Genomic DNA, 14,358 nt, shown 5'->3' on the forward strand with positions numbered 1-14,358 from the left:
TGCTCCTTCAGGTGCTCAGCTGAGCCAGTCAGTCAGTAGTGCTCCTTCAGGTGCTCAGCTGAACCAGTCAGGAAGCAGTGCTCCTTCAGGAAGCAGTGCTCCTTCAGTTAGTAGTTCCTTCATGTGAGATTAATGAGCATCCACTGGCGCTATGGCCAGGCTGGTACTCATTGCTTAACTATGCCATCACACACCACCAAGCAATTGACATATGATTACTATGCTGTATTCATGTATGAGAATATATGTATGCATAAATGATAGTTTACATGAATATACACTAAGCTCTGTATTTACAGGGGAATCCTACTAAGGTCCGTAGGGTTCTCCTCAAAAAGTTATTTACCTAAAAGTACGTAACAGGGAAAGGCTAGAGTTGTACATCTTCATCATAATCCAGTATTTCTTTGTATAGACATTTTTGCTGTTTGTTATACTGGGCCTACTATTTTTTTTTAAAGTAATGGGAAACTCAGACTATTATCAACTGCTCTATAATGAATACTTTTTTACTGGTGCAAGACATAGTTATTCGATGGAATAAGTCAGTATATATTTACTATACACACACACACATTTTATTTATTTTGTATATAATTTAAACTCAAAATGTAGAAAGTGGGTTAGGAATGGTGGGGCAAGGGCTAATTGGTTAAAAAGCACTTGCTTTGGAACCTGAGTTTAATTCCCAGCAACCACATAGAAAACCACACATGGCCATACAATCTGTGCCTCAGCCTTGTGGGCCTAAGGATAAGAAGAGCTCAAGAGCTCCATGTCTAGAAAGCTTAGCCAATACAGCTAAACCTTAGAAGGCAGAGGAAGACACCTTCCATTCTGTTCTGATGTTCACATGTATGTGGACAAGTGCATGATTTCCCATATTTATGTACACCACACAGACACACAGACACACACACAGCACACACCATAAAAATCACACACAAAAAAACATATACACCACACCCACATACACACATATTTATAACAAAATCATACACACACCTACACAAACACCTCATAAATAACACATACAACACCCACATACACAACACTCACATACACAACGTACAGAAATATACAATGGCCACAATACAGATTTAACAGACATGCAAACAATGCAGAGAGGAGAATTTGTAAAATCAACGTGTAGTTACTTAAAATTACCCTATGGTAAGAGGTACCCTCTTAAATGTCTTGCTTTAGGCTCCTTAATTTAAATATAAGTACAATTATGCTTTGTCTTTTAGCGTACTGCTTTGCAAAGACCAGCTATGTGCAATTAACATTATTGCCTAGTCTTCAGCAAAATATTAAGCAATTAGATCAATTCTGAGGCAAAGTAATTATTAAATGAAAAGGCCTAATCATGAACTAATCACTATATTTACATATTCATAAATTTATAGCTAGCTGACTTTGGAATGAAAAAAAAAAAAAACCCTCTCATGTACAAAGAACTTTAAAAGTGGATACTTTGACCTTGCCAGAGAAGCATAATGATGTGTGTGCAGTGCGTTGCTTTTTCTCAAGAGCTTGCTAGCGGTGGGGAATTTTGTTGTTATGCTATTGTTACCGCTGTTATTGTTGTTAAGTTTTAGATGTAGTTTTGATATTTTGCCCACCAGGCCTGTAGAGTACTGGTATTATAAGTACACACCGTTGTAACGAAGAACACACGGATTTGTGAAGCAGCGATGCCCACAGCTTTACTGAATTCATTCTGAATCATCTGCAAGGACAGCCTGGCCCGACCGTCAGTCGATTTTTTGCCTCCTGTTAGGTTTCTCCTACTGTTTCACTGGTTCCGTTAGTGAAACAAGAAGTCCTGGTTCTGTCTATATAGAATGTGCCGGAGATGCTCTGAACCATGGTTTTACCGGGCCCTCAACTTCTTCATTTCGCACCGGAGCCTGCAAGCCATCCAGCTCTTGAAGCAGCAGCCAGGAGAAACCTGCACACTGGGGCTCACTGAGCTCTTTATGTTGATTTAATGAGACAGCCAGCAATATTCAGGTATGCTTCAGGGATGCTAACAGAGGCAGGCTGAATTTACATATTTATGAGACAAAACTGTTTGAACTTACACACTCATACACCCATAGACACATTGTGTTGCTGTGCTGTTTTCCTTTAAATGCTTTACATGAACACTATTTCCCATGGTTGCATTATTGATAAACATAAGAACTACATCTGGAGGAAATCCTTTGAAATTAGGTTCTAAATCCACATTAATGCCAAGTAAGTAATGAGTACCAAGAGGTAGTGAATACATGTGCCATGAAGAGGAAAAATGAGTTGTTGTTTTTTTCTTTCTTTCTTTACATTCTGAGATGAAGATATGAGATCTTAACTCCTTGCTTTCCTCATATCAAAGTTTGTGTGTGTGTGTGTGTGTGTGTGTGTGTGCACGTGTGCGAGGGTACACTTACACATGTACATACAGGTCACTGTGTCATAAAACGTAGTAACAAAATCAGGTCTTAAATGTAACTCCTTTGAAAATATATCTTGAATTCTCAGCCTCTGATGCATCCAAGAAGGCTGTGTGTCAGCACAGAGGCACAAAATGGCTGTCCCTGCCATTGCAGAGGATGCAAAGAGAGAGAGAGAGAGAGGACCAAACTCCTTTGGCCTTCCTCAGCTCGCTCTTCTCTCACCTTTAGGCAGCTGACACTTCTTATTTGTTAGCAGCACACCTGAGTTGATCGAATTTGTTAAGAAGCCAGTTGTTGATCTCTTTCTTAGGACAGATCTTAAAACATCGAAGCCTCCATCAAAACACATCTCAGGCGGCCAGATGGCTGCTTTGCTTCGGTCATTTGAAGACGTTTTACTTTAACCCAGTTCGGTGCAGACAGATTAGAATTAAGCAGGGTAGCCCTACAGGCAGGATGGAGGAAGGGAGGCTGTGTCTGTTTATTCAGCCTTGTTAAATACAATTTTATTTGACGGAAGCGCTGTACGGCTCGGCCATAATCAGGTGTTAGCAGACACATAGATTTGTTCTGGAAGCTCATCTTCTTGCGGAGCCTTTCAGAATTTAAGTGTTCTAGGGGAAAGAACTTCCCAGAGAGATATGAATGAGACAAAAGACATAACCACATCCCTGCAGCAGCCTCCCTTCCTGATGAAGAGCCAAACTTTTGCTGAGCACATATTTGTTATCATGTCTTTAAGATGAAATAAATACAACAGTTGTCACAAGCGTGTCCTAGCTACGATAAACATTTCATTATGGTGATAGTTGGAACAACTTCTAAGATGGGCAATATCTGCCTAAATGCTCTGTGAAAAATTCTATACTAATTTTGATAAACATAAGCTCTATTAAAAATGCCAAAAATATACATCCCAGGAAAGACAGCCTTTCAGTGGCTATTGCTGAGAAACTCAGATATTCACATGAAGAAGAATGAAACAATTGCTATTCCTTACCCTATACAAAATGAACCCTAGGACAGGCAAGTTAGCTTAGTGTGTAGAGCTGTTCGCTATCAAGACTGATGATCTGAATTTGACCTTTAGGCCCTACCCACATGCTGGAAGAAGAGAATCAACTTCCAGAAAGAGTCCTCTGATGTCCACACACACAAACATAGCACATATATGACAAAGCCTATGATAGCCTCCCATTGCCACTGAATAAACCGTGTAATGAAACATCAACTCCACATGTATTAAAGATTTTAACATAAGACTTGAAATTTAGAAACTGTTACCAGGAAAAGTAGAGGAAACACTTTAAGACAGGGATCTAAGCGAAGACTTCCTGAACAGGACAGCAGTCACTTAAAAACAATGTTAACAATTACAGCTGAAATATCATAAAATTAAAAGCCTTCAGTACAGTGAAGGGAAGTGACAGTCTATGGATATGAGACAATCTTTGCCAGCTAAATACTTGACAGAAGATGAACATCTAGAAAATTCAAAGAACTCAAAAACCTAAGCAAGGGGGAAAAAAATCAAACAATTCAATCAATAAACAGGCTGAAGAACTGACCTAATAAATTTTAAGAGATGAAGTACAGCCAATAAACATATAAAACCATGTTCAACCTCACTAGTCATCTAGAAATGAAAATTAAAAACATGTTGCAATCCCATATTACCCAAGTCAGAATGATAGCCATTAAAAAAATAAATAACAAGAAATTCTGCGAGTGTGTGAGCAAAGAGAATTCTTACCTTCTGTTGGTAGGAATGGAATCTAGACCAGCCACTTCAGAATCAGTATAGAGCAGTATTTCTCAATACAAACAAACAAAAATCCCTAACAATTAAGATCTACCATATGGCCCAGCTATACTACTTTTGAATACTTATCCAAAGGGTTCTAAGTCAATTTTTTTCCAATGATACTTGAACATTAATATTTCTTGTGGCACTATTCACTATAGCTAAATTTTAGGACCAGCCTAGGTATCCAGTATAAAGGAACTAAGATGAAAAAGGTGGTATGTATACACAATGGGCTTTTTCCCCCCTGTAGTTGTAAGAAACAAAGTGATGGTTGCAGAAAAATCGATACAATTGGTGATTGTTTTAAGTGAATTAAATCAGTCTAACACCAAAGCTGTGTTTGGTTTCATTTATCCATTCTAGGTTTTATATAGATACATAATATCATGTGTGCATATGTGGCATGAAAATACATGGTAATGAGTGGAACAAACGGCCAGTGATGGCTGCTGTTAGAATCCCTTTGGAAGGGAGTTTCAATGAGAGGCTGTTCAGATCAAGTTGCTCTTGGCCTTACCTATGGGGGAGGATTGATTTAGGTGGACTCACCGACTATGATTGTCACTACTTCTGAAGGCAGAAGATCCTGGACTGTGTGAGAATGCAGAAAACGAGTTAAGCACTTGTATCCAGGCACGCATTAACTTTTCTCTTGTGCTGAATTGGATGTAATGACTCCTTCAAGGTTTAGACACCTTGATTTCTTCACCATGATATATTCTATCAGAAACGTTGACCTCCCTCCCTCCCTTTTTCATACATTGCTTTTGTTGGGATATTTTTGTCATAGCAACAGAAAATAAACTGAAAGGGTCTAATGGACATAGGTGGAAGTATGAGATAGGGAAGATTAGGGAACTCTGGGGGCTCATGACATGTTCAATATATACCATAGATTTTTATGAAAATGCTCTGGTGATAAACAGTTCTATGTACATTGAATACATACAACAAAAATTGTACAAGTGTTACAATAATAGCTAAATTCTATTATCATGAATTCGTGAATATTTCCCAGTACTGTATATACTTATTTAACAGCTTTTACTACATACTTAAAATTAGAAACTAAACTGCTAATTAGCAAAAACCAGAATGTCATTATTTAATTTTTAGTTTCATGGCGTATTAATAATCTTGGACAGGTTACAAACCAAATATTTTTCTATAGATGTGGGGGGACCACTATGAAGGTTATAGAAAATAAGCAAACAATGTAGACAGTATTTTGTAGCTCATAGCACTTTAGGTGATATTAGCCATGAAGTGTTTTAGAGGCTCAAACAGTGAATTGTGGAAGCTTAAAGAAAAAATGGAACGGTTTAAACAGGTTAGTAACTACTAATGAATATCACACACAAAGCCGTAAAAATATAATCTGGATGTTTGAAGGTATTAAAGTGATACCAATGATTCTATATGGAAAGTTCTGAATGCATTACATGCCAAGATGAAAATACAGAATATGAATGAGTACCTAACAAGAAAGGAGACAGACAGATGGATGGATGAAAGAAAACAAGGAAAAGAATACATAAAACTAGATGATTATAATCTGAATAAAGTTTTTTTTTTTTTTGCAGAAAAACTTAAAGGCATGTTTTACTCTATCTACAATTTTAAAAATTTGTACATTCAAGGTGGAGGATGTCTCAGAAACCCAGAAGGGAGGTGTGGTCTCTGCTACTCATGACAGCTCCTACATACATCTTCCAATAACACGTGATACCAAGAACTACTTGAAAACCTTCTTTATCTTCAGTAATTGGAGAGACAAAAGGTCACCAGTGTAAGGCGATATAATGAGTGAGGTTCAAAGGTCCATCTACTGGGAAACATTTTCCTAAAGCAAAGTTAAGGTTTTACTCACTTAGGCATACTTGTGAATAATGCGGTAAGGATATACCCGACCTCCACAGGGAGAGACCAGCATGTTCCCTAGGCCTGGGAAGGGTGGATGGCCCACAGGAATAAATAGTGAATTAGAAGCTGGGATTAAAGTGTTCTTAGGACTTCCCTTGCAATGCGTATCTGTCCAAACATTTGAGTTGCTGTAAAATCTGGTCGCATCAATGGTAATGAAAATAGATTGTCTAAAAGTACTGGAAATACATCCTCTAGAAAAATATCTGTTGTGCTGGTGCATGTAGAAGTAAGACTAGTGTTCAAAAGAAACTCCAAGCTGGTTGAGCACTGTCTCTGATGGCAATGAGTGAGAGTAATCAACAGTAGGTCATCTGCAGGAGCCAGGAGACTGGATGTCCTCTACAGACTCCTAAAGTCCTCTAAAGACTCCAGTCTGCTCCATCTGCAACACCTGGCTGAGTTACTAAGCATCACCTCATTGGAATCGTTGGCACATTTTAGACAACTGTTGAGTGAATGTAGTAATCTCAACAATGAATAACAGGAGTATTGCTCAGTCTTTCTTCTTGAATCCCAGATGATGACTGTGCATTATCTTTAATAAAGGGTTCTCCTTTGTGGGCTGGGAGGACAAGATAGCAATCGTAGGATGAGGGTTAATGCTCCACTGGAATGCTTCACAAAATTCCACATATGTATGTATACATGTCCACATATGTATGTATACATGTATATGTGTATACATGTATATATGCATACATGTATACATATATGTATATATGTATGTACACACCCCTTTGAGGAGCTAAGATTAAGGATGTCCCTTGCAATGAATTATGTTTCTTTCAGGATTTGGTAATGTAGGTTGTCATGTGTCACTTCCTTCTTAGCTTATGTTTAAGTTTTGTATCTTTGAGTCTCTTCTATTGGTAAACATGAATTTTCTAGTTCAGTGTCTTAAAACCTAGTTACTGAGAAAATGGTCTGCATAATGGACTTAATGACCCAGGACAGGAATAGCATGGATCTAGAATGAGGTGTGTCAGGAGAGCAACGCTATTTAAATATGGGCAAAGCCTCCACACTCTGTCCGGCATTATCCTTGCTTCTATTAATAAACCACACTCCTCAGGAGTACCTAATCTAAGATGTGTCTTACATGATTAAAAGCACTGAAAATAGAAAAGATGTTGAACTACCTCTGCCCTAATAGCCCACTATTAGACTTGGTGTCCTGATAGGATATGACTGCCAGGTGACAGATGATTTATCATCATTGTTTCCTAATTCCTAACTTCAGTAGACTTGGGCAATTTTCTCACTGCTCTTTCCACACCAAATAACTCTCTGTTCTGTGCTTTGTGCCTTTTCCTTTCTTTACCAGGCATCTCTGTCTTTTGCTCTTAAATGTCATCCATCCATGAAGGTTTGCAAAACGTTCTCAAAAGGTCTTCTCAATCACATTTGGATTCATTTTCTAAATTACGATCATACTTTCAGATGATTTATTAATTAGTAACGGTATTTTTGTTGTGTATGAATTTAATCTCTGCCCTGTCTTGAGTGTCAATTGTCTCATCTCCCCTGCATGGGACACACACATAGCTCTTGTTCAAAGTGGTTGTGGGTACTTTTCTAAGTTTCTACCAAACCATTTGTCATGGTTTAAATGAGCAATGTCCCCTGAAAGCCCATGTATTTGAAAACTTGTTCCTCAGTGTGGGGCACTGTTTGGAGAAGTTATGGAGTTTGCCAAAAGAGATACACGACTGAGGGAAGGCTTTGAGAGTTTAGAGACTTGCCCCATTTCTCATTCCCTCTCTCTCTCTCTGCTTCCTGGCTGCAGATAGAAAATTGATCAGCCAGCTTCCTGCCTGCAGTGATAGACTCTATCCCTTTGGAAGCATAAGCCAAAATAAACACCTTTTCCTTGAGGTTGCTGTTCGTCATGGTAATTTATCACAGCGATAGAAAAGTAACTAATACAGATAATCATAATTTTCACAGTACCAAAAGAACAACTGCAACAAGACTGACCTGAAATGCACAAGGAGTATTGTCCACACAGTAAACTCTCAGGTTGTAATCCAAGGAGTTACAGGACATGCAGCCAAACACAGCCACCTTGAGCTGCTTTACTGCACAGTCTGTGATTGGCTCTCCCGTGAGGGCATACGTTCCAAAGCTATCAAGCAGCACATGACAGGCAAAGGGATCCAAGAGGCAGTAACAAGATGTGGACTCATCCTCCACTGACATCACTTCCTGTTAGAGAAAGATGTGTTAAATTCTCTCAGTTTGGAAACACCATTGGGCCCAAGAGTTTACATAGATTTAAATAAATAAACTCTCCCAGAATATTGTATTGTCTTAAATATCAATGTTAAATGGTTGTTTTCTATTAAGATAACAGCTGGAGGCAAGAATGCATGAAATGGGTTATGTACAGTGTACTGTCCATTTTAATAGGAATGATAACAAAGATTGCTTTGAAATTTCCATTTCTAGTTAATTGCTCAATACCAGTTTTTAAGAACTTGAACATTAACCTCAATAAGCAAACTTACATTATTATTATCCCCCTCCCCCAAGATCTATTTCTGAAAACCTTCTAAAATACCCTTAAGTTGATGTTTATTTTCAGTCCAACACTTTATCCTTTTTCGTTTTGCCGCAATCATTCACGGGGGACCATTAAGTAAATGATTTGGATAAGAAGCTCTAGAATATTTCAGCCTCTCTGATAAGAACTTAGGCGTGTGTGACTGGTTTGGTGGAGCATAAATCTAACACCATCTGGATGGAGAAGATTGTGAGGAAAAGCCGAGAAATGAAGTGGTAGGGAAAAAAACAAACAAACAAACAAGGCAAAACAAAACACAATGGGGAGAAGACTACAGTGTGACCCCTCTATGAACTTTATTGCCCAAAACATTCTCCGGTCCCAGTGCCAGGACCCAGTACTTAGCAGGATACGTTCTCGAACAAAGAAAATGGACTGGTCTCAAGATACAGCTGTGCTGGGCAGACATAATCCACTGCAGCCGCTGTGTATTTTCTCCAAGAGAAACATGATTTTCTTTGACTTCTTTTGCCTGAAGTACCTCCTAGGAGGCAAGACCCCAGGACTAGCACAGGAGGGTTACTGGATTCCCATAGGATAATTCACCCGGTTTCATGCAAACTCACTTCAGTTGGACATAAAGAATTCTGCTTTGGACAAGCAAATCACCGCTTTTGCTTAAAATAGTAATTCTGCTGATGCCTCTGCTGGCTTTGACTGTCTCTTTGCTTGTTATCTTCCTATTATATTTTCTCATTCCTTTTCCTTGCCTCTCTCAGATTGAGATGTATCTCCTTACATGTACTTATTTACACAGGAAAGCAGTGGTGATAATCTTCCACGTATCTGCTAATGCTTTAAACATATATTAGGCACATACAGTGTTCCTGGATACTTATAAACGTAGCCTGTCTGCCTTAAGCTCAATCCTCACTGACACAGTGTGATGTCAGTTCAGAAAAGGACATGGCTTAGGAGGAAGGCAAGCAAGAACATGGTACATGTGTCTCTATGGGTAATTCCTACAGGGTTCTCAGACCATACAGCTCTGGATTATATTTCACCTCCGTTTTCCATTATTACTTGAAAAGGCTAGCAAATGCCTAGAGGATTATATAAAATGAATTCCGTAACTGCTTGGCAACTAGCAAAAGTTCAACTGCTTCGCAGCTGATCTGCTGTAACAAGAAGGGTTAAGGTTAAATCTAAACCATCCACAGAACCCAACTCCCATTTAAACACACACACACACACACACACACACATACACACACACACACACACACACGCAGCATCTCACCTCCCACTTCCCCTGCTGGGTCCTCTTCTTCAGGTGGATGTTCCAATGCTCTGAACTGACGTCTGCACAGTGAGGGATGGTCAGCGCAAAGGGAGTTGTGACAAGCATGTCTGGAGGCCCACAGGTGACTTCAGGACTCAGGAGGACCTCAGATCCATCTGACTGCAGGCTTCAGAGACGAGAAAGGAGATGACAGAGAAGCGTGAAGAGAGATGAGGGACTTGAGGTGAGAACTTACAGATGGGGATAGTCTACAAGCCCAGTGCCACCCCTTTGAGGGGTGACTTGGAGAACTTAGCTGTAAACTACCCAGTCACCAAGGGTGACTTACGGTCAGATTTTAATTAGTTTCATCAGCAAAAACTGACAATCAGTCTTTTGGAAATAAGGAGAGAATTAAAGAACCCTAAAATGCATCTGCAGAGCCAACCCTAGCTATCAAATGATCATTCATGTTAACACTGTCCTATCAATGAAAAATCCCAAGAATTTGATAGAACTTGATTGCCTCAATACCAAATCCCTTTCTCCAGACAGTATATTCAGTAATATTTTAGTGCTAATAAATGATGAAATAAGGTTTTATGCAACAAAACACTACCTTGAGTATATACAAATTAGACATGGTTATTCTGGTTTAAAAGAAAAACACTTATTTCTGCAATGTACAAACATATCAGTTCCATAATATTTTATACTGATTGATCAGTGGAAAGGTATAAATGTACATAATCACAGACATGATATCTAATTTTCACATCTGAATTTAAAGCCATTTCACCCAAATCTAGAGTTTAGGCTTTCCTGTGCTATAATTATGTACAATAAAATTGTTACTGTAAAACCTGAAAACCCAAGTGAAGTTTCAGTGAAGGTGTCATACCTGATTGGCCCCTTTTCATTATATAGCTCCCTTGACCCCGCCCACATTGGCAATGGAACACAGGGCCACTGAGCCATACTTCAGCCCTCAGGTTTCTTCAGCTCTCCACACAAGCAATAGGAGACGAAGTTTATATAACAACAAAGAGTGAAAATAACTTAACAAGAATCCCACTTAATTTCTTTCAAGTGCCTGAGTGTTGCAGAACAGGCATTTGATCTCTTCCTTGATTTCTGCATTTTTCACTCGTAAGAAATATAATGATGTGATCAATGCAGTAATTGCAGACTCAGAGATGAACAGTGTATCAAGAGATCTAGGGCAGTTAGATATCACCAAAACTTCCACTCTCTCCCCTCAGGAAGACATGTAAATGTGTCATCCTGGATCCTGAGAGCAAGGCTCTAGCAGCATAAAGTTGAAATTCAGCTCTCAAAGATAGAACTCATTTCATGGTCTTATGTAGGAGAAACAACATTTAGGAGTTCACCTAAATGCTATGAATTTCTGAATCACATGTTTTGACATTCACTGGACTACCTCAAGTTCTTCATGGCCACGCTTGAGCTCATTGTCTATAGTTTCCTACTGGACTAAACGCAGGTTTATATAACAGAGCAGCAGTACCCCACATCTACTGCATCCAAGACAGAGCTGAACACTATCCCCTGGCCGGTCACCTTCCTTCCTTGTGAAGCACTAGTCATGCTTTCAACAGATTATTTTCTTAAAACTCCTGAATTTTACAGCTCTTCTCCTGTAAGCAAAGCCGAGAGGCTCCCATGCCTTTACATTTGAGCAGCAACAGAGGGAGGTTGTAACGCTTTGTTAGCAGTAGCAAATATTCTTTGGAAAGCCTAGAATCAAGGTGTGAGAAACAAGTGGAAGTCAAGAGTGGCTTCTCAGGATGTCATGGTGGCCCATGTATGGATGGCTACCACTGACTTAGAGAGAGGGTCCAGCACTTTTCTTATAATTGTCACCTATGTTCATCATGGATAAGAGAAGCAGGGATACCTATGAGTGACCAATGACAAGCTCTTCTAAAAGACCTATCTAATTGCTTTCGGAGAATCATCCCCCTCGTTGAACATATTGTTCAAACATATGGGAATTTGGAGAATTATTTAATGCCAAATGAACTGAGATCAGCTAATTAGAGGAACCAGCACACTCACTGTGCATAGCAAGGCGCCTCTCAGTCATTAATGGAAGCAGGATCAGCACTCACAGACATAATATGCTGGGTATTAGAGTGCCAGGGCTTTGTGCTAAGTGGCAATTGAGTCCCACTGTAAGTGTCAAGTCAGCAAACTAAAGTTTATAAGTGATCCTCCTTCCCTGAAAATCATATCTATTGATATATCTCTGGTAATGGAACAAAACTTAATATCTTAATTTTTATTTCCATCAGTAATAATAATTTGTCCTTTCTGTCATATATTATCCATGACTGTACTGGTTAGTTTTGTGTCAACTTGACACAAGCTGGAGTTACCACAGAGAAAGGAACTTCAGTCGGGGAAATGCCTCCATGAGATCCAGCTGTAAGGCATTTTCTCAATTAGTGATAAAGGGGGGAGGTTCCCTTGTGGGTGGTGCCATCTCTGGGCTGGTAGTCTTGGGTTCTATAAGAGAGCAGGCTGAGCAAGCCAGGGGAAGCAAGTCAGTAAAGAACATCCCTCCATGGCCACTGCATCAGCTCCTGCTTTCTGACCTGCTTGAGTTCCAGTCCTGACTTCCTTTGGTGATCATCAGCAGTATGGAAATGTAAGCTGAATAAACCCTTTCCTCCTCAACTTGCTTCTTGGTCATGATGTTGTGCAGGAATAGAAACCCTGACTAAGACAATAACCATCAGAGATATTTACAAATATTAATTAACCCTTTATACATCTGGGAAGACATGTGATTACTGTATATAGTCCCAGAGACATCTGTCAACAGGCTGGAAGATAAACTACCCTAACTCTTTGACTCACTCCTGACTTCTATTCCCAGACTGTATCTTTATTCTCTGTTACCATCAAAAAACTTCTGGTCAAACTGCTGGCTCTTGTGACATCCCAAAGAATGATGGGGATGGAGACTATGATGCAGGTTTAGTCACAGACAACGCTTCAGGACATTTAAGGACAAGTCTGGGGAGAGAGCCTTTAATTGAGTGTGGACAAAGACAAAGCTTTATAAGAAAAGCTTGGATTGCATTTGCATTTTCTCACATTATATAATATATGACAAGGGAGGATTCATGTCCCTGCTAGAAGAAAAGCCAACACACTTTTTCTTTTTCTAAAATTGCTGTGAGCTAATAATAACTGCATCTATTAACAGCAGTGGCCTCAGAACCATAGTATGAACTAGTTTACCTCATCACATAACTTAGTATGCTTCCCAGATTGAAAAGTCTTGTCTGGGGCCTTTGTTACAAAACTATTACATTGTTGTCCATCTATCGATGTATATACATATATTTATAGGAACATGCACATATGCCTATAATTTAGATCTTCTCTGTGTTAAGATAATTTGAGATCTGGATCTTCTCTCTTGAACCTTGTTATCTGAGTCAGAATGTTTATTCAGCAATGTGTCTATGTGTCAATCAATAGATCATTATTTAACACAAGTTTCACTGCCTAAGGAGTACACACTATTGGGGTTTAGGGAACTCTGGTCACAAGGCTGGTCTTCCTACTTGGTCCTTGCCTTCCAGTCTGCTATCAACTCAGACTCATGCCAGTTTGCTTTGACCTCGAGGAATTTGGGCTATTTTTGCTGTACTACAGTACTAGACATGTCCTCCAGACAGCCATCGGGCTCCCTGTCCTGTTCAGGGCTTTGTGCAAATGACATCCACTAATGAGGCACTCCTTCCTCATGCCCTGATAATTGGGACATTCCCTACACCAAGAGCTGACCTTTGCCTTGTTTTTGCTCAGTGTGTCTAATGGACAATCCTATTTGTTTATTTGTTCTCCTGTCACCTCCAAGCTAAGATGTACTCTCCACGAGGCTAGAGATTTCAAAGTTTTCTTCATTCTTGTATTCTTAGTGTCTAAGCATAGCAATGGTAAACACTCAAAATGTTTGTTGAAAAGAACACAGAAACCAGTTTGAAGGGGCTCCCACTGATCAAATCTGCCATATTTGGAGATTCAGAATAAGTAAATGTACACAGTATAAGGACACAGGAAGGTATATAAAACATACAGGAGCTACTGATATAAATTAATGAATAAGGAAAACTTAAAAATAACCAAATACCAAGGAATAAACAGAAAATGGTGATCACTTAACAGCCACAGAGATTCTTGAGATAACCTAGAATTGTAAATGATACAAACCTAGTACACATCTAGTAGGGGAAGATGTGAGGCATTCTAAAGAACTACATTGTTTTACAGTACTCACTGCAAGGTACTTGGTAATTACAAAAGGCAACTATTGTTTCACATGGGTGATTTGCCATATACAACTTGACATAAGTTGTCAACC

General features: G+C 39.2%; 1 protein-coding gene across 9 annotated transcripts in view; it reads right to left on the bottom strand.

The window, feature by feature from the left end:
• Unc5d (unc-5 netrin receptor D) overlaps window positions 1-14,358 on the bottom strand; it is a 537,305-nt gene that overhangs the window by 37,063 nt on the left and 485,884 nt on the right. For all 9 annotated transcript variants that reach the window (XM_021218890.2, XM_021218893.2, XM_021218894.2 and 6 more), the window contains 2 exons: window positions 9,978-10,146; window positions 8,152-8,379 (listed from right to left, as the gene is read on the bottom strand). In XM_021218890.2, coding sequence (XP_021074549.1) covers window positions 8,152-8,379; window positions 9,978-10,146 — 397 coding nt within the window. The remainder of the gene's footprint in view (window positions 1-8,151; window positions 8,380-9,977; window positions 10,147-14,358) is intronic.

Source organism: Mus pahari, chromosome 19 (assembly GCF_900095145.1).
Source record: "Mus pahari chromosome 19, PAHARI_EIJ_v1.1, whole genome shotgun sequence".
Lineage (NCBI taxonomy): Eukaryota > Metazoa > Chordata > Mammalia > Rodentia > Muridae > Mus > Mus pahari.